We start from the raw sequence: 21,541 nt of genomic DNA on the forward strand, positions 1-21,541 counted from the left end.
GGACAAGGGAAGTGATGGGACTTCCACTCGAAATGAGGGCTCTTTGGGGTGTAGGTGGATATGCGGGGTTTATGTGCTAAAAGGGAATTTCTGGGCTTTCCTAGGGCCGGGCAAGGGGGAAAGGGACCCGGGCGGGGGCCTCCATGCTGGCCGGTTTAAGCCGGCCGGTGAACGGGAGTGAGGTGGGGGGAGGGGCTGCGGACATCGGAGCCTGGCAAAACAGGGTCTGAGGGGTCTAGCCGGGGTGGAAGGTTGGGGGGAAGGAACCGAGGTTGGGGGGAGGTGTTTTACAAGAGGCAGTGGGGGAGGAGTTGGAGGGGGGGGGGGGGTTTACAACTCTTGGGTATCATGTACGGCACTCTTTCAGAGGTTGGATGGCATTGAGTGTAGGGTGGGGGGGGGGGGGGGGGGAGTGGACTCTGTAGGTTAATGATGACCATGGGCGGTCCCGGACTCTTTTTTCTTTTTCTCCTTTGATTTTTGTTTCCACTGTGGGAGGGTTTGTTTTATTGGATGCATATATTGACAGGTGGGCCGTTGTTTGGGGTGGTGGGAGGATGGGATCTTTGTTATTGTTAAGGGGATTGATTTTGTATTTGTTACCGTTTACTGTCTGTGGGTGGGGTGTAAATTTTGAAGGAAAATGTGAAAATGGAGAATAAAAACATTTAAAAAACAAAGACTATCCTCCCCTTCAGTCTAAATTAATGGACTGGGAGGAATACAGAGTCTTTGATTTATTTGGATTAAGTTATCCATTCGCCAGTTGCAGAGATATTTATGGGAATGATTTACACTCGCTCTAATCTGGTTTTCTTTTCATCTGATTCCTCGTTCCGCACAAACATCGCTTGCAGCAATAGGAGCAGCATTTAATCATTAAGCACACAGAGACCACCACAGAGACAAGAAGCACACCAAAGACATCCAGGCTGTGGTACTCGATCCAATTGAGATCATGAGCTGCGGGGCGTAAATGCTCTGCCCCTCTGTGTCTCATCACAAACTCCACCCAATGGATAGCGAGCTCCAATGGGCTGACAGAACGGTCCTTGTGCACTGCAGACAGCTTCATCATGGTTTCTTTGTATCTAAGGTGGGAAAAGAAAGTCAAAGTTCATTTTAAATGGCTAGGAACACGTGAGACAGTTTTGAATAGGCCATGGCCAAGGGTAGCACTGTGGCACAGTGGTTAGCACTGCTGCCTCACGGCGCCGAGGTCCCAGGTTCGATCCTGGCTCTGGATCACTGTCCGTGTGGAGTTTTCACATTCTGTCTGTGTTTCTATGGGTTTCGCCCCCACAACCCAAAGATGTGCAGGGTAGGTGGATTGGTCACGCTAGAATTGCCCATCAATTAGAAAAATGAATTTGGCACTCTAAATTTTTTTTAAAAGGCCAGGGCCGAAGGGGTTTATCAAGATGAAAAGGGAAAATCGAAGGGGCATAGTTTCTCAATGAGCGGTCGCCCAGTTAAGAGGATGATGAGGAGGAATTTATTCATTCAGAGGGTCAGCGATTACAGGGAGAATCATAGAATTTACAGTGCAGAAGGAGGCCATTCATCCCATCGAGTCTACACCGGCTCTTGGAAAGAGCACCCTACCCAAGGTCAACACCTCCACCCTGTCCCCATAACCCAGTAACCCCACTCAACCAACACTAAGGGGATAAGAAACATGATCAACCATGATTGAATGGCAGAGCAGACTCGATGGGCCGAATGGCCAAATTCTGCTCCTATATCTTAAGGTCATTATTCCTGGAATTCTCTACAGCGAGGAGCAGAGATTGTGACATTGGATATTTTCGAGGCTGAGGTGGATAGATTTTTGAACTATGGTTGAGGGAGAAGTGGAGGATGGAGTATTGTCAAAGGTACGGGAATCAGGAAAGTGGAGTTTAGGCCAAGATCAGATCAGCCTTGAGCCAAGATCTTCTGGCACCACCATGGCGGGTTTTCCCGTCACAGAGGCAGCGATCCATTTAATTCCTTGTTGATTTTGCAGGAAGAGCCCGCCAGCGGAGAGGCCATCTCACCCACAAGCTTATTGAATGGCGGAGCAGGCTCGAGAGACCATGTGGCTTACCCATGCTCCTAGTTCATATGCCTTATTCACAGTGATGCAGAGAAAAAAGACAGTTAATTGAGTGTTAAAGAGTATTACTGCCTATCAGAACCAGAGGTCTACCAGGGAATCAGATGTATACACAAATTTAAGTTGGTTTCTGCTATGGAACCGCACCATTCAAACTTAGGATGTGTGGGAAAGGAACTGGGATCTAGTTCTGAACACATATATTTCTTGATGGACAGGGAAAAGTGCTGTATTTGGGTGGCACTCGACGATATTTGATTTACTTCATTGCAAAGTGACAGCCTTCATTATATTCAAAGCAGTTATTGTCAATCTGTTTGATTCAAGAGGTCTAATTTCTCTTGCAATTAAATCAGTAAGTCCTTCTTTGCAGAGCACGTTTGGCCCATCTGCTGTTGCTCAATTATTACCTCCAAGGTGGATGGTTGTGGGTTCAAGTCCCAGGGAAGGTACTTGAAGAACGTAACCCAAAGTGACACCCCGACGCCAATACTAAGGGAATGTTCCAAAGCAAAAAATGCCATTTTTCAGATGAGATGTTAAACCGAGGCCCTGTCTGCCCTATTAGGGATGACAGTGTTTGAAGGAGGACAGGGGAGTTTTCCCTGGTCTCCTGGCCAAGATCTAGCCCTCATCCACAATCACCAAAAAAACATGATCTGGTCATTATCACATTGCTGTTTGTGGGATCTTGCTGTGTGTAAATTGGTTCTCGTCTTTCCTACAACACAACAGTAACTGAACGTCAGAAGTATGCCAAGGGGATACTCTGAGGTGATGAAAGGCCCAAACTGAATGTAAGACAGGCAGTTTATCCCACATCCATCACTGGATTAGCAGAAATATCCTTCAACTAATTATTGGGAAGATCAAGATCACTGGGCTAGATACTCCAGTCGCGACACCGGTTGGCATCGCCACGGGTGGGAGGTTAAAAGTCAACGGCTCTCCAGATTTTCCCATTCTTCCTGCGACGATCCGCCACACGCCCCCTCCTCCCCCACCACCACCTTCAGTTGGAGTTTACCGGCCGTTCCCGCCAGTGGCACCTTCCGAACCTGCTGATGGTGAATCCCCTCCGCCAACTTGCATGCAATGGAGAAACCTGTTGACAGCAGCAGGAGCAGAAGAATCCACCGCCAGCCAGTGGTAGGTTGTCTCTGCGCCTCAAAACAGACGGCCTGGGGGGGGGGCATCGCAATGGCGCAGTGATTAGCACTGCTGCCTCATGGCGCCGAGGTCCCAGGTTCGATCCCGGCTCTGGGTCACTGTCCGTGTGGAGTTTGCACATTCTCCCTGTGTTTGCGTGGGTTTCGCCCCCACAACCCAAAAATGTGCAGAGTAGGTGGATTGGCCACGCTAAATTGCCCCTTAATTGGAAAAAATGAATTGGGTAATCTAAATTTATTTTTACAAAACACTTGGCCTGGGACTGTGAAGAATCCCGCCCACTGTCTTTCGTCTCTGTTCTCAGCTCCCGTCCCCAGCAAACTTGCTCGTTCCACTCCTTGAAAACCATCTGAGGTTGGACCAGATTTTTTTCATTGCAGTGTTAATGTAAGCCTACTTATACAATAAATTGGGTATTCTAAATTTTTTTTAAATTATTAATTTTTGGAGTGTGGGCTTCGCTGGCTAGGCCAGGATTTATTGCCCATCCCTAATTGTCCTTGAGAAAGTGGTGGTGAGCTGTCTTCTTGAACCACTGCAGCCCCTGTTATGTAGATACTCCCACAGTACTGTTAGGGAGGGAGTTCCAGCACTTTGACCCAGCGACACTGAAGGAATGGCGATATATTTGGGTACACTGAGATAGAATTCAGAATGTCCAATTCACCTAACAAGCACGTCTTTCGAGACTTGTGGGAGGTAACTGGAGCATCCGGAGAAAACCTATGCAGACACGGGGAGATCGTGCAGACTCCGCACAGACAGGGACCCAAGCCGGGAATCGAACCTGGCATTGTGAAGCAACAGTGCTAACCATTGTGTGTGGCCAATCCATCTAACCTGCACATCTTTTTGGGTTGTGGGGGTGAGGCCCACGCAGACACAGGGAGAATGTGCAAACTCCATACGGACAGTGACCTGGGGACGGGATCGAACCCGGGTCCTCGGTGCCGTGAGGCAGCAGTGCTAGCCACTGCGCCACCCTGCTGCCCTACCCAAAATGAATAAATGTAAGTTGTTTTTTTAAAATAAATTTAGAGTGCCCAATTATTTTTGTCCAATTAAGGTGCAATTTAGCATGACCAATCTACCTACCCTCCACATCTTTGAGTTTTGGGGGTGAGGCCCTCGCAGACATGGGGGGAGCTTGCAAACTCCACATGGACAAAGACCATGGGGCTGGGATCGAATCTGGGTCTTTAGCACCGTGAGGCAGCAGTGTTAATCACTGCACCACCATGCTGCCCAATAAATACAAGTTGTTATTCTTGGAGTCGTTAAGATAAGAATGGAATCATTAGTTTTACTAACCTGGTATCATTGATAACTGTGTTCAATGCGTTGACTAGATCGTCAGTGCTCATAAGTTCTATTTGCAGTTTGACACCAGCACCACGATTCACCATGTGGTCTACGTTATATCCTTGGTCGCCAAACAACGGTAACATGACAGATGGTACACCACTACAGATGGCCTCATAGATTCCATTGGTCCCTCCATGGGTGATAAAGGCTCGCGTTTTGGGATGTCCTGGTTCACGGAAGATGGAACAATAATGACTGAGATTCTTTGAAAGCTCGACCATGTATTTCTTTTATTTATTTTTATTTTTTAGTATTTTTATTAAGCACAAACCAACACAAGAGTAAGAACAAACAGAAACCTCATAACAAATAAATAGCTACCCAAACAACCCCCCCCCCCCCCCCCACCCCGGTGCCACCCTCCCTCCCCCCAGCGTACCCCACCACAGCCCCCTCTCCAGGACGATCCGTCCTCCCCTTGGTCCCACCCGGGGATGAAGAGGAGGTCGACACACTCCCGGAGTCACCAACGACCGAACCGACGCCAGAATCGTCACCAGAACTGCGGTGCTCGCAACGATGGATCAAGGCGCCCGATCGTCTGAATTTGTAAACTTTTCCTTAAAATGTTAAACACCTGCATGTAAATAGTTTTCCACCACCCCCGCTGGACTCTTTTTTAACAGGGGGTGAATGTGGTAGTCACCACTGTTGTATTGTAGGTACTGCATACAAGGGGTATTATGGTAAGGCCTCTGTACTACAGGTACGGGGGTAGATCCTTGCCTGCTGGCTCCGCCCAGTAGGCGGAGTATAAATGTGTGGGCCAACCGAGCTGCAGCCATTTCGGCAGCAACTGCGGGAGGCTCCACATCTCTGCTTAATAAAGCCTCGATTATTCTCTACTCTCGTCTCGTCGTAATTAATAGTGCATCACCCCCCCCCCCCCATTGATTCCCCTCCCCGCACTCGCACACCTCCATAACACAAACAGCAATGTAATAAGAAAAAGGTACACTCACCCTCCATGCTGCCCAAACATCCTGCCACAGAACCCAACAAAACATCTCAAAGAAGAGAGGTTCTCCCCTAACCAACGAACCAAAGGGCAGGGGTTGCCAGGCTAGCTGGGTGGGCTGGTTAATGGGGGAGCAGTGGAGGGTGAGCAGGTGGTAAGTGTAGTAGACGGGGATGGGAGTGTTGTTTTTTTCACAGAATCCGTACTCTGGGAGACCAGGCTAAAGATCTGGGGTCAGGGGTTCCAATCATGATTGTCATCAACAAACCCGTCTGGTTCACTAATTCCCTTTAGAGGAGGAAATCAGTTGTCCATACCTGGTCTGGCCTACATGTGACGCCAGACCCACCGCAATGTGATTTACTCCTAACTGCCCCTCTGAAATGGTCGATCAAGACACTCAGTCTAAGGGTAATTACCGATGGGCAATAAATGTTGGCCTTTGCCAGCGACGTCCACATCCCATGAAAGAAGAATTTTTTAAAAAGAATGAGGGCTGCAAAAACAAGATGAGGCTCTTCAACCAGCGTTTCCAAGATGTAGAAGAGATTTGTGGGTGGGGGGGGGATGTAGATTTTCCACTCCTGTTTCCGGGGCACAGCAGGAATTCCTGATTCCCAAAATGTGGCTTCCGCCCCTGGGATTTCCCATTCTAATTGTCACCGACCACCCCGATGGCAGTGGGGTGGGGGTGGGGGCAGTCCCATGGTGGGGGGGGGGGGGGGGGGGGGGGTGGGGGGGGGGGGTGCAGTTCCATGGGGGGAGTGCAGTTCCAGAGGTGGGGAGGATGCAATTCCTTAGGGGGCGGGGTGCAGTTCCATAGGGGGGTGCACCTCCATAGCTGGGGGAGGGGGGATTTGGTGTAAGGTGTGCTGGGGTTGAGGTTGTGGGTTCTATTTTTATTAGGCACCCTGATCTTTTGATGCCCAAGGTGCAGGCGAGCGTGACGCATGGGACCCAACCCTTAATTTCTTTTATAGGTCCCTAACGATGCAGTGGAAAAAGTCGGCATTAGGGCTGATGGCTTCCATGCTGTTTCTCCCGCCCGCATGACACCCTACATAACCAGGAGAAAATTCTGCCCTCGAAGTCAGACTGCCTAATAAGCTTCTTTCCCAGTCAGCAGGCCCTTTAGCCATCTCAGGTGGATAGAGAAGGTTCCAGGCCCCCTGGTCCTGATGAAGAGGCTAGGTCATTAAGTATGTGCAAGGCAGAGATAGACTGCTTTTTAATCAGTAAGGGAATCAAGGGTTATAGAGATAAGGCGGGAATGTGGAGTTGTGGATTATCATATCGGATCAGTCATGATCTCATTGTATGGAGGAGCAGACGTGGTGGGCTGAATGGCCTGCTCCTGCTTCCACGTCTTATGGTCTGAAGAACAGGGAGGTTCTCCCCGGTCCCACCTATTATTCATTCTTCATTCAACTTCACCGACAATAAAAGAATTCCAATTACTTTGTCGATACCACATCGTTCTTTGTGGAATCTTTTGATGCCAGATTTCCAATGACCAGGCTTCAAAAGATACTTTATGGTTGTAATGTGCTTTGTGATCTCCAGAGGGTGTGAAAAGCACTTTATAAATGTGAGTTCTTGCTTCAAACTCCATGTTGGCAGCATGATCAAGCTCCAATATCGACCCATTAGTACCAATGCCTTAATCACTGCCTACCAGTGGAAAACAAGGAAGATCCCAACGCCAATTCCTGAAACAGGCCAAGCCTTGCATTCACCAGTGGGACAAATGGTAATTAAACCAAGCTTACTGCCAATTAGTCGGGCATACTTGCTAAGTCTGAATAATGATATCTTACCCAATAGATCGTTCTGTGGGAGCCATTCTACTAGTTTTGTATTTGGTGCCAGTGTAGTAGGCGGCAGTCCAGTATATCTCCACAGGACCTTTTGAAGGAGAGACAAGAGTGCTGAGTTACCAGAAAGGGACAGGTAAAGGTGAGGCAGCAAATGGGAGAGAGTAAATTAGAAAAGTGACATAATAGAGTCATTATGGCTCAGATGGAGACCATTTGGCCCATCAACTCCATGCTGGCTTTCTGTAAAGCAATCCAGTCAGTCCCTTGTCCCACTCTCCATAGCTCTGGAGATGAATTGGCAATTGATCATGGCCAATCCACCTAACCTGCACATCTTTGGAATGTGGGAGGAAATCCACGCAGTCACGGGAAGAATGTGCAGACTCTGCACAGACAGTGACCCAAGCTGGGAATTGAACCTGGGACCCTGGAGCCGTGAAGCAACAGTGCTAACCACTGTGCTACCGTACCGCCCTCTCATGACTCTATTCACTCCCCCTCCCTAAACTCCCCGCAAATCTTGCCCAAAATCATAAATCTGTGCCACCCTGGTCCTTATACCATCAGCCAATGGGAACAGCATTTCTTCTTCCCCCTCACCCAAAGCTCTCCTAATCGTGTCCACCTCGCTCAAATCTCCCCTCAATCTCCTTCATTCCCAAAGACAACAACCCCAGCTTCCCCAACCCTAATCTTTTTTTTAAAATTTAGATTAGCCAATTATTTTTTCCAATTAAGGGGCAATTTAGCGTGGCCAATCCACCTACTCTGCACATTTTTGGGTTGTGGGGGCGAAACCCACGCAGACACGGGGAGAATGGGGCGGGCAGTCGACGGGCTATGGCTAGCCGACGGGGGAGGGGGGCGGGACGCCCTCTGATCCGGTTGGTCACCTGGAATGTGAGAGGGTTGAATGGGCCGGTGAAGCGGTCAAGGGTACTGGCTCACCTGAAGGGGCTAAAGGCGGATGTGGCAATCCTTCAGGAGACCCACCTGAGGGTGGCGGACCAGGTCCGCCTGAGGAAGGGATGGGTGGGGCAGGTTTTCCACTAGGGGTTGGATGTGAAGAACCGGGGAGTGGCGATTCTGGTGGGGGAAAATGTGTTGTTTGAGGCATCAGAGGTGGTGGCGGATAAGGGTGGTAGGTATGTTATGGTTAGGGGCAGGCTACAAGGAGAGAAGGTGGTACTGGCTAGTGTATATGCCCCAAATTGGGACGATGCGGGCTTTATGAGGTGTATGTTGGGACGGATCCCGGATCTGGAGGCGGGAGGCCTGATCATAGGGGGGGACTTTAATACGGTGTTGGATCCTTCACTGGATCGGTCCAGCTCTAGGACGGGTAGGAGGCCGGCGGCGGCCAAGGTACTGAGAGGGTTTATGGATCAGATGGGTGGAGTGGATCCATGGAGGTTTGTGAGGCCGAGGGCACGTGAGTACTCTTTCTTCTCCCACGTACATAGGGTCTACTCTCGGATAGATTTCTTCGTGGTGAGTAGGGGACTGATTCCGAGAGTGGAGGAGGCCGAGTATTCGGCCATTGCAATCTCTGACCACGCTCCGCATTGGATAGAGTTGGAAATGGGGGAGGTGCGAGACCAACGTCCGTTGTGGCGGTTGGATGTGGGGTTGTTGGCGGAGGAGGAGGTGTGTAGGAGGGTCCGGGCAAGTATTGAGGGGTACCTTGAGGTGAATGATACGGGGGAGGTTCAGGTGGGGATGGTCTGGGAAGCCCTGAAGGCAGTAATTCGTGGGGAGCTGATATCCATCCGGGCACACAGGGAGAGGAGCGAGAGGAGTGAGAGGGATAGACTGGTGGGAAAGATGCTGGAGGTGGACAGGAGGTATGCAGAGGCACCAGAGGAGGGACGGTTGGGGGAGAGGCGCAGCCTGCAGGCTAAATTTGATTTGCTGACCACTAGAAAGGCTGAGGCACAGTGGAGGAAGGCACAAGGGGCAGTGTACGAACATGGTGAAAAGGCGAGTAGGATGCTGGCTCATCAGCTCCGTAAGCGGGATGCGGCTAAGGAGATTGCTGGAGTGAGAGACAAGAGTGGGAATGTGGTGCGGAAGGGGGTAGAGGTGAATGAGGTCTTCAAGGACTTTTACGGGGAACTGTACCAGTCGGAGCCAACGGGGGAGAGGAGGGGAATGGAGAGGTTCCTTGACAGGCTTTCTTTCCCGAAGGTGCAGGAGGAGAAGGTGGAGGGGTTGGGTGCGCCGATTGAGCTGGAGGAGCTAGTTAAGGGGATCGGGCAGATGCAGTCAGGGAAGGCACCGGGGCCGGATGGGTTCCCGGTGGAATTTTATTAAAAGTTCATGGACCTAGTGGGCCCCTTGCTGGTGCGGACACTCAACGAAGCGTGGGAAGGGGGGACTTTGCCCCCGACGATGTCACGGGCGCTGATCTCGTTAATTTTAAAGAAGGACAAGGACCCCCAGCAGTGTGGGTCATACAGGCCCATATCTCTCCTCAACGTGGATGCTAAGGTGCTGGCAAAAATCCTGGCCACCAGGATAGAGGACTGTGTGCCAGGGGTTGTGCATGAGGACCAGACAGGTTTTGTGAAGGGAAGGCAGCTGAACACGAATGTGCGGAGATTGCTGAATGTCATTATGATGCCGGCGATTGAGGGGGAGGCAGAGATAGTGGTGGCGCTGGATGCGGAGAAGGCCTTCGATAGAGTGGAGTGGGGGTACCTATGGGAGGTGTTGGGGAGGTTTGGATTTGGTGAAGGGTTTATTAGATGGGTAAGGCTGTTATATGAGGCCCCGATGGCGTGCGTGGCTACGAATAGGAGGAGGTCGGAGTACTTCCGGCTTTACCGAGGGACCAGGCAGGGTTGCCCCTTGTCCCCCTTGTTGTTTGCACTGGCAATCGAGCCGCTGGCGATGGCATTGAGAGATTCAGAGAGGTGGAGAGGCTTGGTGCGAGGTGGAGAGGAACATAGGGTGTCGTTGTATGCCGACGACCTGTTACTGTATGTGGCGGACCCGGTGGGAGGGATGCCGGGAGTGATGGAGTTACTAGCCGAGTTTGGGACCTTCTCAGGTTATAAATTAAACTTAGGCAAGAGCGAGGTGTTTGTGGTGCACCCTGGAGACCAGGAGGAAGGAATTGGTAGGCTCCCGCTTAGGCGGGCAGGGGAGAGCTTTAGGTACCTGGGGGTGCAAGTGGCCAGGGACTGGGGGACTCTCCACAAGCATAACTTTACCAGACTGGTAGATCAGATGGAGGAGGAGTTCAGGAGGTGGGACATGCTGCCATTGTCGTTGGCGGGGAGGGTGCAGTCCGTCAAAATGACAGTGCTTCCGAGGTTCTTGTTCCTTTTTCAGTGCCTGCCCATATTTATCCCCAGGGCCTTCTTTAGGAGAGTGACCGGCAGTATTCTGAGCTTTGTGTGGGCACATGGGACTCCAAGAGTGAGGAGGGTATTCCTGGAGCGAGGAAGGGATAGAGGCGGGCTGGCGCTGCCCAACCTTCTGGGGTACTATTGGGCAGCCAATGTGTCAATGGTGCGTAAATGGGTGATGGAGGGGGGAGGGGCGGCGTGGAAAAGAATGGAGATGGCGTCATGTAGAGGTACAAGCCTGGGTGCCATGGTAACGGCACCGTTGCCGCTCTCCCCCAAGAGGGTTACCACGAGCCCGGTGGTGGCGGCGACCCTAAGAATCTGGGGACAGTGGAGACGGCATCGGGGGGAAACAGGGGGCTCGATGGAGGCTCCACTGGGTGGCAACCATCGGTTCATCCCGGGGAACACGGATGGGGGATTCAGGGGATGGCAAAGGGCGGGCATCAGCAAATTGAGGGACCTGTTTATTGGCGGGAGGTTTGCGGGCCTGGGGGAACTGGAAGATAAATTTGGCCTTCCCCAAGGGAACATGTTCAGATACCTGCAGGTAAAGGCGTTTGCTAGGCGACAGGTAGAGGGATTCCCTTTGCTGCCCTCGCAGGGGACGATGGACAGAGTGCTTTCGGGGGTGTGGGTAGGAGAGGGGAAGGTGTCTGACATCTATAAGGTAATGCAGGAGGTGGAGGAGTCGTCAGTGGAGGAGCTGAAGGCTAAATGGGAGGAGGAACTCGGGGAGCAGATAGAGGATGGGACTTGGGCGGAGGCCTTGGAGAGAGTCAACTCTTCCTCTTCATGTGTGAGGCTTAGTCTCATCCAATTTAAGGTGCTGCACCGGGCCCATATGTCCGGGACTAGGATGAGTAGGTTCTTCGGGGGCGAGGACAGGTGCACCAGATGTTCGGGGAGTCCTGCGAACCACGCCCATATGTTCTGGGCATGCCCAGCACTGGAAGAATTCTGGAAGGGGGTGGCGGGGACGGTGTCGAGGGTGGTTGGATCCAGGGTCAAACCAGGGTGGGGACTCGCGGTTTTTGGGGTTGGGGTGGAGCCGGGAGTGCAGGAGGCGAAAGAGGCCGGTGTCCTGGCCTTTGCGTCCCTAGTAGCCCGTCGAAGGATTCTGTTACAATGGAAGGATGCAAGGCCCCCAAGCGTGGAGACCTGGATCAGTGACATGGCGGGATTTATAAAATTGGAAAAGGTCAAATTTGCCCTGAGAGGATCAATACAAGGGTTCTATAAACGATGGCAGCCTTTTCTGGACTTCCTGGCTCAGAGATAGGTAACTGGGTCAATAGCAGCAGCAACCCGGGGGGGGGAGGGGGGGGGGGGGTGCATTATTGTAGTGTTTATTCTGTAACTTTATAGTGTGTTAATTTGCGTTGTTGTTAAAATGCTGGGTTGTTCATGGGGATGGGGCGAATGTATATGATTGTTAATATTATTGTTATTTTCGGTATTTTACTAAGGTGCGTTATTGTTGTATAAAATCAAAATTTCTCAATAAAAATTATTTTTAAAAAAAATTAATTTTAATGAATAAACCCTATTATTCCCAATAAGCTTCACTGTAGCTTCTACAAAAACCTTACTCCTAATAAAACCTTACAGTTATCAGTAAATTATAGTAGTTCTTAATGATAAATGAGTAAAATATTCATCAACTAGTTACTTACCCGGCTCCCTGTAACATCACAATTAATTTTCTCTGAATTGGTCCATGGACTGAGATCCACCAGCAGCATCGATCTACTCATAGGAAGTTGCAAACCCCTCTCGCCCCCAATCCCCCCCCCCCCCCAAACCCCGCACTCTATGCAGCCTCCAGGTCCACGTAGAACTAATTGACTCTTTTACGAATGAATTAGAATCACAGAGTTCTGCAGCACAGAAAAGGCCCTTCGGCTCATTGCACCTGCACCATTTAAAAACAACCACCCAACTATTCTAATGTCTTTTTCCAGCGTCTGGCCCAATGCCTTGTCTGCCTTGGCATCGCAAGTACATATCTAAATACTTCTCAAATGTTGCGTGTGGCTGCGCCTCCACCACCCTTTGAGGCAGGGAGTTCCAGAATCCCACCCCCCTCAGGATGAAAACTGGTTTCCTCAACCAGCGCCGGCTCTAGGGTTGCTGGCGCCCCGGGCAAGCTGAACTTCGGCGCCCTTGGGGGGGGGGGCGGGGCCGGGGGGGTTTGGGGGGGGGGGGCGGGGGGGGGGGGGGGGGCCGGGGCCGGGGGGGGGGCGGGGGGGGGGGGCGGGGCCGAGGGGGGGGGCAGGGGGGGGGCAGAGGGGGGGGGGCGGGGCCGAGGGGGGGGGGGCCGGGGCCGGGGGGGGGCCGGGGCCGAGGGGGGGGGCGGGGCCGAGGGGGGGCGGACGCGCGGGGGGGCGGGGGGGGCGGACGCGGGGGGGCGGACGCGGGGGGGCGGACCCGAGGGCGGGGCGGGGGGGCGGACCCGAAGGGGGAGCGGGGGGGGGGCGGACCGAGCCGGGGGGCCGCCCTGGAGGCGGGCGGCCACCGCGCATGCGCTGGTTGGCATCGGCCCAACTGCGCATGCGCGGGGCCCGAGTCTCTGGCGCCCCCGAGCACATCGCGCCCCGGGCGACAGCCCGAGTTGCCGGTGCCTTGAGCCGGCCCTGTCCTCAACTCCCCTCCAAATCTCCTGACTCTTGCCGTAAATCATTGCCCCCTGGTTAGTGTTCCCTGCATCAAGGGGATAGGTTTCTTCCCCTCTACTCAATCTATGCCCATCATAATTTTATGCATTAACCTATTCTGGTTGGCTGAATACCGTGACTACGATGACCTTCAGTCAATACTCAAGGGGCAGGAGGCAAGATTGGTAACAGAGTGGCTGACAATGCTCTTTCGGACAAACTACAGGCCAAGGTGCGTCTGACTCCTATTTCTGCTCAGTAATCTACTGTCTTCTGTGGGGATGTGGGAGGAAGAGGGTGGCTATTAGATTTGGGGTGAGAATGCGATTCCGGTCAGCTGGATTTTGAATGAGCATTCATGAAGTGCAAAGGAAGTAAATGTGATTCCTGGGGCAGCACGGTGGTGCAGTGGTTAGCATTGCTGCCTCACGGCACTGAGGTCCCATGCTTGATCGTGGCCCTGGGTCACTGTCCGTGTGGAGTTTGCACATTCTCCCCGTGTCTGCGTGGGTTTCACCCCCATAACCCAAAGATGTGCAGGGTCGGAGGAGTGGCCATGCTAAATTGCCCCATAATTGGAATTTTTTAAAAAAATTGAAGCCACCGAAGTTGGCCATTCCCGAAATACAAAATGGAGGAACGCAAAGCATACAGGTTAAAATGGACAATGTTTGCAGCACCAGCAGGCTGCACCAAGCAAATGTGGATTCTGTCTGCTAAGAGAGCAGACAGCACCGAAACGAACATTCCGCATACTAATGAGGCAATCTCCGGGATAGTTAACATAGTAATGGAACGATCCCAGAGACAATGGACACACATGGGGAAGTAACTGCAACATTGTAAAGGATACCAGACACCCCGGCACCAGCGGGGTCCGAAAACAAAGCACCTGAAAGCCCGCCCAGTAGCCAAGGAACAGCCTCAGTATTGGGGGGATTCAAACATATCGATTGGGAAGAGACCCAATCGATTCCGAGCAGGTAAAGGGGTCCACCCAAAGGGGCGCGGATCCCTGGGACCTATAAAAGACAGGTCCCACACTTAGTTCATTCTTCTTGTCCAGCCCTCCTCTCCTTCTGAACCAGCCCTCCTCTCTGGACCAGCATTTCGACCAGCTTTGCCAAGAAGACCTTGAACAAGAGAGAGGAGAGGTTTGGGGACAGCAGCCGCCAGTAAGTAAGTCTCACAACGATTGTTACCAGAGATAGACACTCCTGACCCCTTTTTAACCCGTACCACCCTGAAGTCTGCAGACCAGAGCAGAGCAAGAGGCCTTGTCCCCTGATCCGGCAGTTCCTTCGAGATAAGTATTAGTTTATTTAGCGGTAGGAATAGCTTAATCCTTTTAGCGTGTGCATGGGTAATATTATAATTGTATTATAATAAACTCAGTTGTTTGAACTTACTAATTGGTGTATGGTTTTATCGCTTTGAACTTAACCTTGAAACTTGTGGCGGTATCTTAACGATGCAGCACGGTAGCATGGTGGTTAGCATAAATGCTTCACAGCTCAAGGGTCCCAGGTTCGATTCCCGGCTGGGTCACTGTCTCTGTGGAGTCTGCACGTCCTCCCCGTGTGTGCGTGGGTTTCCTCCGGGTGCTCCGGTTTCCTCCCACAGTCCAAAGATGTGCGGGTTAGGTGGATTGGCCATGCTAAATTGCCCGTAGTGTCCTAAGAAAAAGTAAGGTTAAGGGGGGGTTGTTGGGTTACGGGTATAGGGTGGATACGTGGGTTTGAGTAGGGTGATCATTGCTCGGCACAACATTGAGGGCCGAAGGGCCTGTTCTGTGCTGTACTGTTCTATGTTCTATGTTCTATACCTGGCGACTCCAGAGCTAAGTAATGAAACAGAGCCAAATTGAGTGTTAAAGCACACTCACCCAGAACGAGCAACAAAATTTAAATGTGATTCCCAACATAGAGCACCCTGCCATGAACATCAGGGGGGAAGATTGTCCAACTGTTCCCACTGGCGGGATCTTCTGGTCATACTGACAGTGACTCCTCCCCTCCCACCCGCTGTGGGTTCCTGGCGACGGAGGATGTGAATAACGGGAAACTCAACTGATGGCGGTGGGACGGGTGGTAGAAAATCCCGCCCTCGAACTTATTTTCCTGTTAGCGGAAAACTGACTTTTCCTATCACTCAAAAGTTTGTTCCCTAGTCTGACATGAGTCATGCCATTGGCGAAGAGGACCTTCCCACTTGCCCATCAGTGAAGGAGTTTTTTGTGTTTGTTATATAGGTTGGCGAGATGACATCGCCATCTTTGGGCATCTTCTGGTCCCCCCACTGCCAATGGGCTTTCCTATTGTTTGCACCCTCCACCTTTGGGAAACACACGGAAATATTCAGCCCTGCGGTTTAATCATGTTTTAGTTAGTACACAGCTTCATCTTTGCACTCACTGACCTTTTTTTAAAATAAATTTAGAGTACCCAATTCATTTTTTCCAATTAAGGGGCAATTTAGCGTGGCCAATCCACCTACCCTGCACATCTTTGGGTTGTGGGGGTGAAACCCACGACGCAAACACAGAATGTGCAATCCCCGCACCGACAGTGGCCCAGAGCTGGGATCGAACCTGGGATCTCGGCGGCATGAGTCAGCAGTGCTAGCCACTGTGCTGTCCTACTCACTGACCTTCTGAGGAATTTTTCCCAAAGCATCTGCGATACGATTAGATATCTCAAGCGGCATTTCCGAAACCATTGAGCCGAGCGAGAAGATTACAACACCGTGCTCTCCAGAACTGCTTATAAACTCTTCAAATTCCTAGGGCACACAAAATGGAGCTTTATTTGACAGTGAAGGTTATAACTGAAATACTTTCTTTTACTTTTGTTTCTGCAATTATTCCAAATACCGATAGAAGCGGAAAGAGTGTTGGATTTGTTTTGAGTGTTGCATCCATTTGTCCAATGTGCTTTTTTACCTGTGATAAAGGTTTGCTGTCCCTGCAGTTGATGCCTCCAACTAACACCATATTTGGCATCAGAGGTCTTGGGGACTCAAATACAAAATCGTACCGCATCAACCAGATGGAAGTCTGGCTCAGTAGTTGGACCAGTGTCACTTCTTTCTGGAGGAACCTGGTGGCCAGCTCCTCAAAGGGAGAATATATAAACCAGCACAGCATCGGCTCTAAGATCGCAACCAGGGCATTTTTAGTCCTTTGCAGGAAGTTCATTCGATCGGTGTTCCCTGAGAAAAACCTTGGCACGTAGGAGGATGGTTGGGGACACTGTGTGGACGAATACTCCAGGCTGCAAGGAATTCCTCGCAGCAAGTTGACAGTGGGCAGCGAGAGATAGTCCGCAACAATCGTGCCACATGGAACAAAAGGGTCAGTCAGTAAAGCGTCAAACTTTCTCTCAACCAGCTCCTGCATCAGTTCCGTGTTGTACAGCAGGCTCTCGCAGGTAGCTACAATGAACTGCCGAAAGTCACCTGCCTTTTGAAAACCAACCTTGATTCTTTCGAATAAAGGCACGTCGGTGAAGACGATTGGTTTGATGCTGTCCATCTCTTCCCTGGTGTAAGGCACTGGGAATATTTTTGTTGTGTAGTAAGGGGACGGCCCCATTTTTAAGTTCACCTCTGGCACAACGACCACCACATTGTGGCCTCGTTTCCCAAGTTCGTCCATCATAACTTTCAGGGTCAACCAGTGACTCCCATCCCCGGGTACCACGAGAAGGTTCCCACTTTCAGTTACCCTCCACAGGGACGTGAGAAGAAACAGCAGACATCCCACCACATGCTGACTGCGAGAGGTGGAAGTCATTTTACAAACTAAAAGACTCCTTTAAAACAATTCAATAGCAGCGCAGAGCCTATTGAGCATTGCTGGTGGCTGTGCTGGCGGGCATCCAACTCAAACTGGATTCAACTCACTGCCAATTGTGACAAAGTGCAGAGAGAGCTGTTTGGGATTGTTGTAATCTCAGACGTACAAGCAGCTGCAGCCTTCTTGGTTTTAACCGTTTGTGCACAATTCAATTTAGTTTCCAGAATTGTTAAAAAAAAAGCAATGGGTCCTGGTCTAGGATTTGTGGGTGTTTCTTTAAAAAAATTGTGCTTATGTTATATAATGCGTTTGCAAATAATTCGCAACATAACGATTGAGAGCAACAAGGTGGGCCTTGTTATCATAATCAACCCGAAAGGTTAATGATTAATGGGGGTGTTCCCTCAGAAATACACCTATGATTAGTTTCAAAGCTAAAAGTGTGAGCCACACCTGGGGTTGTTTCAAAAGTTTTTTTTTAAATATAATTTTTATTGCAATTTTTTACAGAAAATATAAAACGTAACGACAAACAATGAAATGCAACAAAATAACCCATAATAACTGTATCACCCCCAGACCGTATCGACGCATGTATCCCACCCCCCACCCCCCCAACCCCAATGAACAACAGAAGAACTTAAAAATAAATTTAAATTAAATAAACAAACATAGTCATCGTCCGCCCCCCCCCCCCACCTTTTCCCTCCCCCTTCCCCCCCCCCCCCCCTCCCCCGGGTTGCTGCTGCTACTGTCCCAGTACCCTATCGTTGAGCCAGAAAGTCGAGAAAAGGTTGCCACCGCCTAAAGAACCCTTGTACCGACCCTCTCAGGGCGAATTTGATCTTCTCTAGCTTAATGAAACCCGCCATGTCATTGATCCAGGTCTCCACGCTTGGGGGCCTCGCATCCTTCCATTGTAGCAAGATCCTTCGCCGGGCTACTAGGGACGCAAAGGCCAGCACACCGGCCTCTTTCGCCGGTTGTTTCAAAAGTTGGGACCCTAAGATAGCTTGTCCGAGTAACTATTTATGGCAAAGGATTTTTTCATTGCTCTTGAAAACTCTATTACACCAAATACGTGATTTCCCTACAGATTCAGGAATTGCATTACCGCCCTTATTGTGTTGCTCGTTGTGTTCTCTCTTTAATTGTCTCTGTTTATGGTGGTTAATGTGGTCGCCGTCTTTAATTCTCATTACATTTGCACAAGAGTCGCCAGGTATCTTTCTGATACCACCACAAGGTTCAAAACCGAATACTTATCAAAGACTCGATATACCGGTTAGTAAGTTCGAAATCAATGCTCATTTATTTACACACAGTTAATTATACTCATGCACAAAACTCTACCAACTAAACTATCACTACTACTAAAACCTATACTTAGCTTCGGGCGCCCACTCAGTCAGAGGAACAATGGCCGTTGTCCGGTTCTGAGGCTGCTGGGGTTGAGCTAGTACGGAATAGTAGCTAGGAGCATCTGTCGCGTAGCGTGCGTTGACTTTGGACTTACTTGTTCTGGTGCAGCTGCTAGGCAGGTTTCTCCTTGCTGAGAGCGAAGGCCAAGAGAGCGATTCTCTCTTGGAGGCTTCTTCTTATACCCAAAAGGGGCTTTGCGTGCTTTTGGGCGGGCCTTGAACTTGGTTCCAATGAATTGGACGGTATCCTGATCATTGGTATCGATTTCCTCCAATAAAGGGGTGGGTGCCCTGATTGCTGGGCGGGCCCTAGGTGGCCGTTGGCCTGCTTTGTTCTAGTCTCTGGCGCTGGGGTGTCTGCTTTGGTATCGTTTACCTAAATGTCCCCACAGATGGCTCATTAGTATGGTAATGGCTTTGCAGTATCGGTCTTGTCTCGGAGCTACAGTTCCAATCAACAGACAAACCTTGCACCTGCTTGCTTTCTCAGCATTGTCCATTCTCCCTGCATTCTTTGCAAAATGTCCATTTTGTAATCGGGACGTGGCGACCCCAGGTGGCTACAATTGTTAGCACCTTTCAGTCGATCTCTCTGCCCTTATCACATTCCATGCAACCACCAGTGATTATAAACAAGTTTTAAAGAATGTTTATTGCCGACAGACCAGTGCTAATGAAAGAGGAACACATCCCTCTCTGCGTGAATTTGTTGATAATAACTTAGAACATAGAACAGTACAGCACAGAACAGGCCTTTCGGCCCTCGATGTTGTGCCGAGCTTTGTCCGAAGAGCGCAGATATCGTGGAGGATTGTGGGGTTGAGATTACAGAGATAGGGAGGGGGAAGGGTATGGATGTTGCACGTTTTACTATGGGCGTAAAACGCGTTTATTGGAGTGTATTAACACGCCTCCGAGTTCGACGTGTGCTTAACACTGCTAGGCTCTGTTCTATGTAATTATTTAAGCTCTGGAGTCGCCAGCTGCCGTATAGGCAACGTCACAAGTATTCCAAGGTCAAATTCAAAGTAATAAAGACGATACACCGATTAGTCAAGTTCAAACGATCAATATTTATTATACAGTTAATAATAAATACTCATGCACACACACTAAGAGACTAAGCTACAACTAAACATAAGCAAACAGAATACTTATCTAACAGGAACAGGCAAGGTCAGAGAACGAGGCCTTCGTCCTGGTTTTGTCTGCAGCCTTCAGCAAGCGTTCTGGCACTTGGGAGTCTAGCGGGCTTGGATCGCGTAGCGAGCGTTGAACTTACGGTTTCGGCGGCTGGTGCTCAACGGCTGGAGTCAGGATACCAGGTGTCAGTCGGGGCCGGAGCACAGGTTTAACAGACCGGACAACACGAGGTCCCTATCTTTTATAGGGGTTCCGTTGTCCTTCCTTCTTCTCGGGCGGGCTCTACCTATTGGATCAATTTCTTATCGATACTGGATTAATTCCCCAATGCGAGGGGGTCTCCGTGATGGAGGGGGCGTTTCTTATGTCCTTTTGTTCGGAGGTTTCTGGTGCCTCGATGTCTGGGTCTTGATTGGAATGTGTCCATTCAGAACCAAATGTATCTATTGTGTGGGTGTTCAAGTCTGATGGCCTCATTAGCATGCAAAGCGTTTTGCCATTTGCACCTAGCTAAGGTCTCTGCACCTGAGCCCAAACTGGTTTCTGCTGCTGCAGAATGCAAACTGCTCTTTGCAGACTGCTGTTCTGGCTGAACTGTCTGTTTCTCAGCAGCCTTCCATTTTAGTTTGGCTCAGTGTCCATTTTGCGTGGCCAGCATGGCTACATTCCCTCCTTGTGATCCTCACAATCATACTATTGTGAAGGATCACCTATGTACTTTGCCTCCTTGTGTTCTGACCTCTTGCCAGTTCCTGTTCTACTCTGTTCTAAACTATGGGAAGAAGAGAAAAAAAAATTTAACTAACATTTCTACTTGGCCCTATGTCAAAGGGACATGCATTACTACAATTGGGAACCTCTACCTATCACTATTAACCTTAACCTTAACTTAAACATTTAATCACTCTAAACCTTAACCATTCACACCACAACATCACACTTCCCAACTCGGCAGTCGAGTATGGAACAATATAATACATGGCTGAATTTTATTTACAGAGTGTTGTAATCAGTGAGGGGTTGAGGGGTTTGGTGGAATCCGAAGATGGGGGATTGCACTCTATAGATGGGTGAGGTGCTGGAACGAGAGGCTCTCCTCTTCCATTTCCTCAACCTGAGGGTCTGCACTAGGATGGTGAGGATCGCAATCACCAACAGTGATTCGATTATGTAGGACATGGAGTACCACGTCATGAATTTAGTACACCAGGTCTGAACCTCGCTGATCAGAGCTGAGCACTGGGGGTTTGCTGTACTAGAAACATTTACGGTGGGGGTTGTGGGGGAAACGTGTCTTGTTTCCACACATATACATATGACATTAAATAGTAATAAGTGGGCTTCCATCATTTTGCTGTTCTTCTTCTTTCTCTTCCTTCTTCCTCCGGTATTGACAATCCTGGCTTCGACCTCTGTCTCGTCCTTTGAAACCTTTGGGATCAAGCACAGTATCTGTCAATACACAGTTTAAGACCTTTACTTGTTAGTGCATCTGTCTTTCAAAACCCAATTGACCCTTTAAAATGACTGGCTAAGTCACACCCTGTGACTCCCCTCATTTTTTTTTTTTCAAAAAGCGAATTTAAAGACCAGCATACACCTAACAATCCTTCCTTCTGCGAGCCGTCTCGCAGGCTTTGCTGATTTACCATCCGAATGTTTCCGGATGTAAATAGCATGTGGGATGGCGGCCGAAGGGCTACCTAACCTAAAATGAAAACAAATTTGGAAAGAAACATCCGAATGAGTTGCGTATGGGCCGC

General features: G+C 50.1%; 1 protein-coding gene across 1 annotated transcript; it reads right to left on the reverse strand.

Moving 5' to 3' along the window:
- Nucleotides 1–740: 740 nt before the first annotated feature.
- On the reverse strand, nucleotides 741–17,310 carry LOC119959365 (UDP-glucuronosyltransferase 1A1-like). Its single transcript, XM_038787657.1, has 5 exons — nucleotides 16,360–17,310; nucleotides 16,068–16,199; nucleotides 7,409–7,496; nucleotides 4,580–4,799; nucleotides 741–1,091 (listed from the first exon to the last, which is right to left on the reverse strand). The coding sequence occupies exons 1-5, from the start codon at nucleotides 17,209–17,211 to the stop codon at nucleotides 803–805; spliced, it is 1,581 nt and encodes a 526-aa protein (XP_038643585.1). The 5' UTR covers nucleotides 17,212–17,310; the 3' UTR covers nucleotides 741–802.
- Nucleotides 17,311–21,541: the final 4,231 nt, after the last annotated feature.

This window comes from Scyliorhinus canicula, chromosome 2, assembly GCF_902713615.1.
Source record: "Scyliorhinus canicula chromosome 2, sScyCan1.1, whole genome shotgun sequence".
Classification (NCBI taxonomy): Eukaryota; Metazoa; Chordata; class Chondrichthyes; order Carcharhiniformes; family Scyliorhinidae; genus Scyliorhinus; species Scyliorhinus canicula.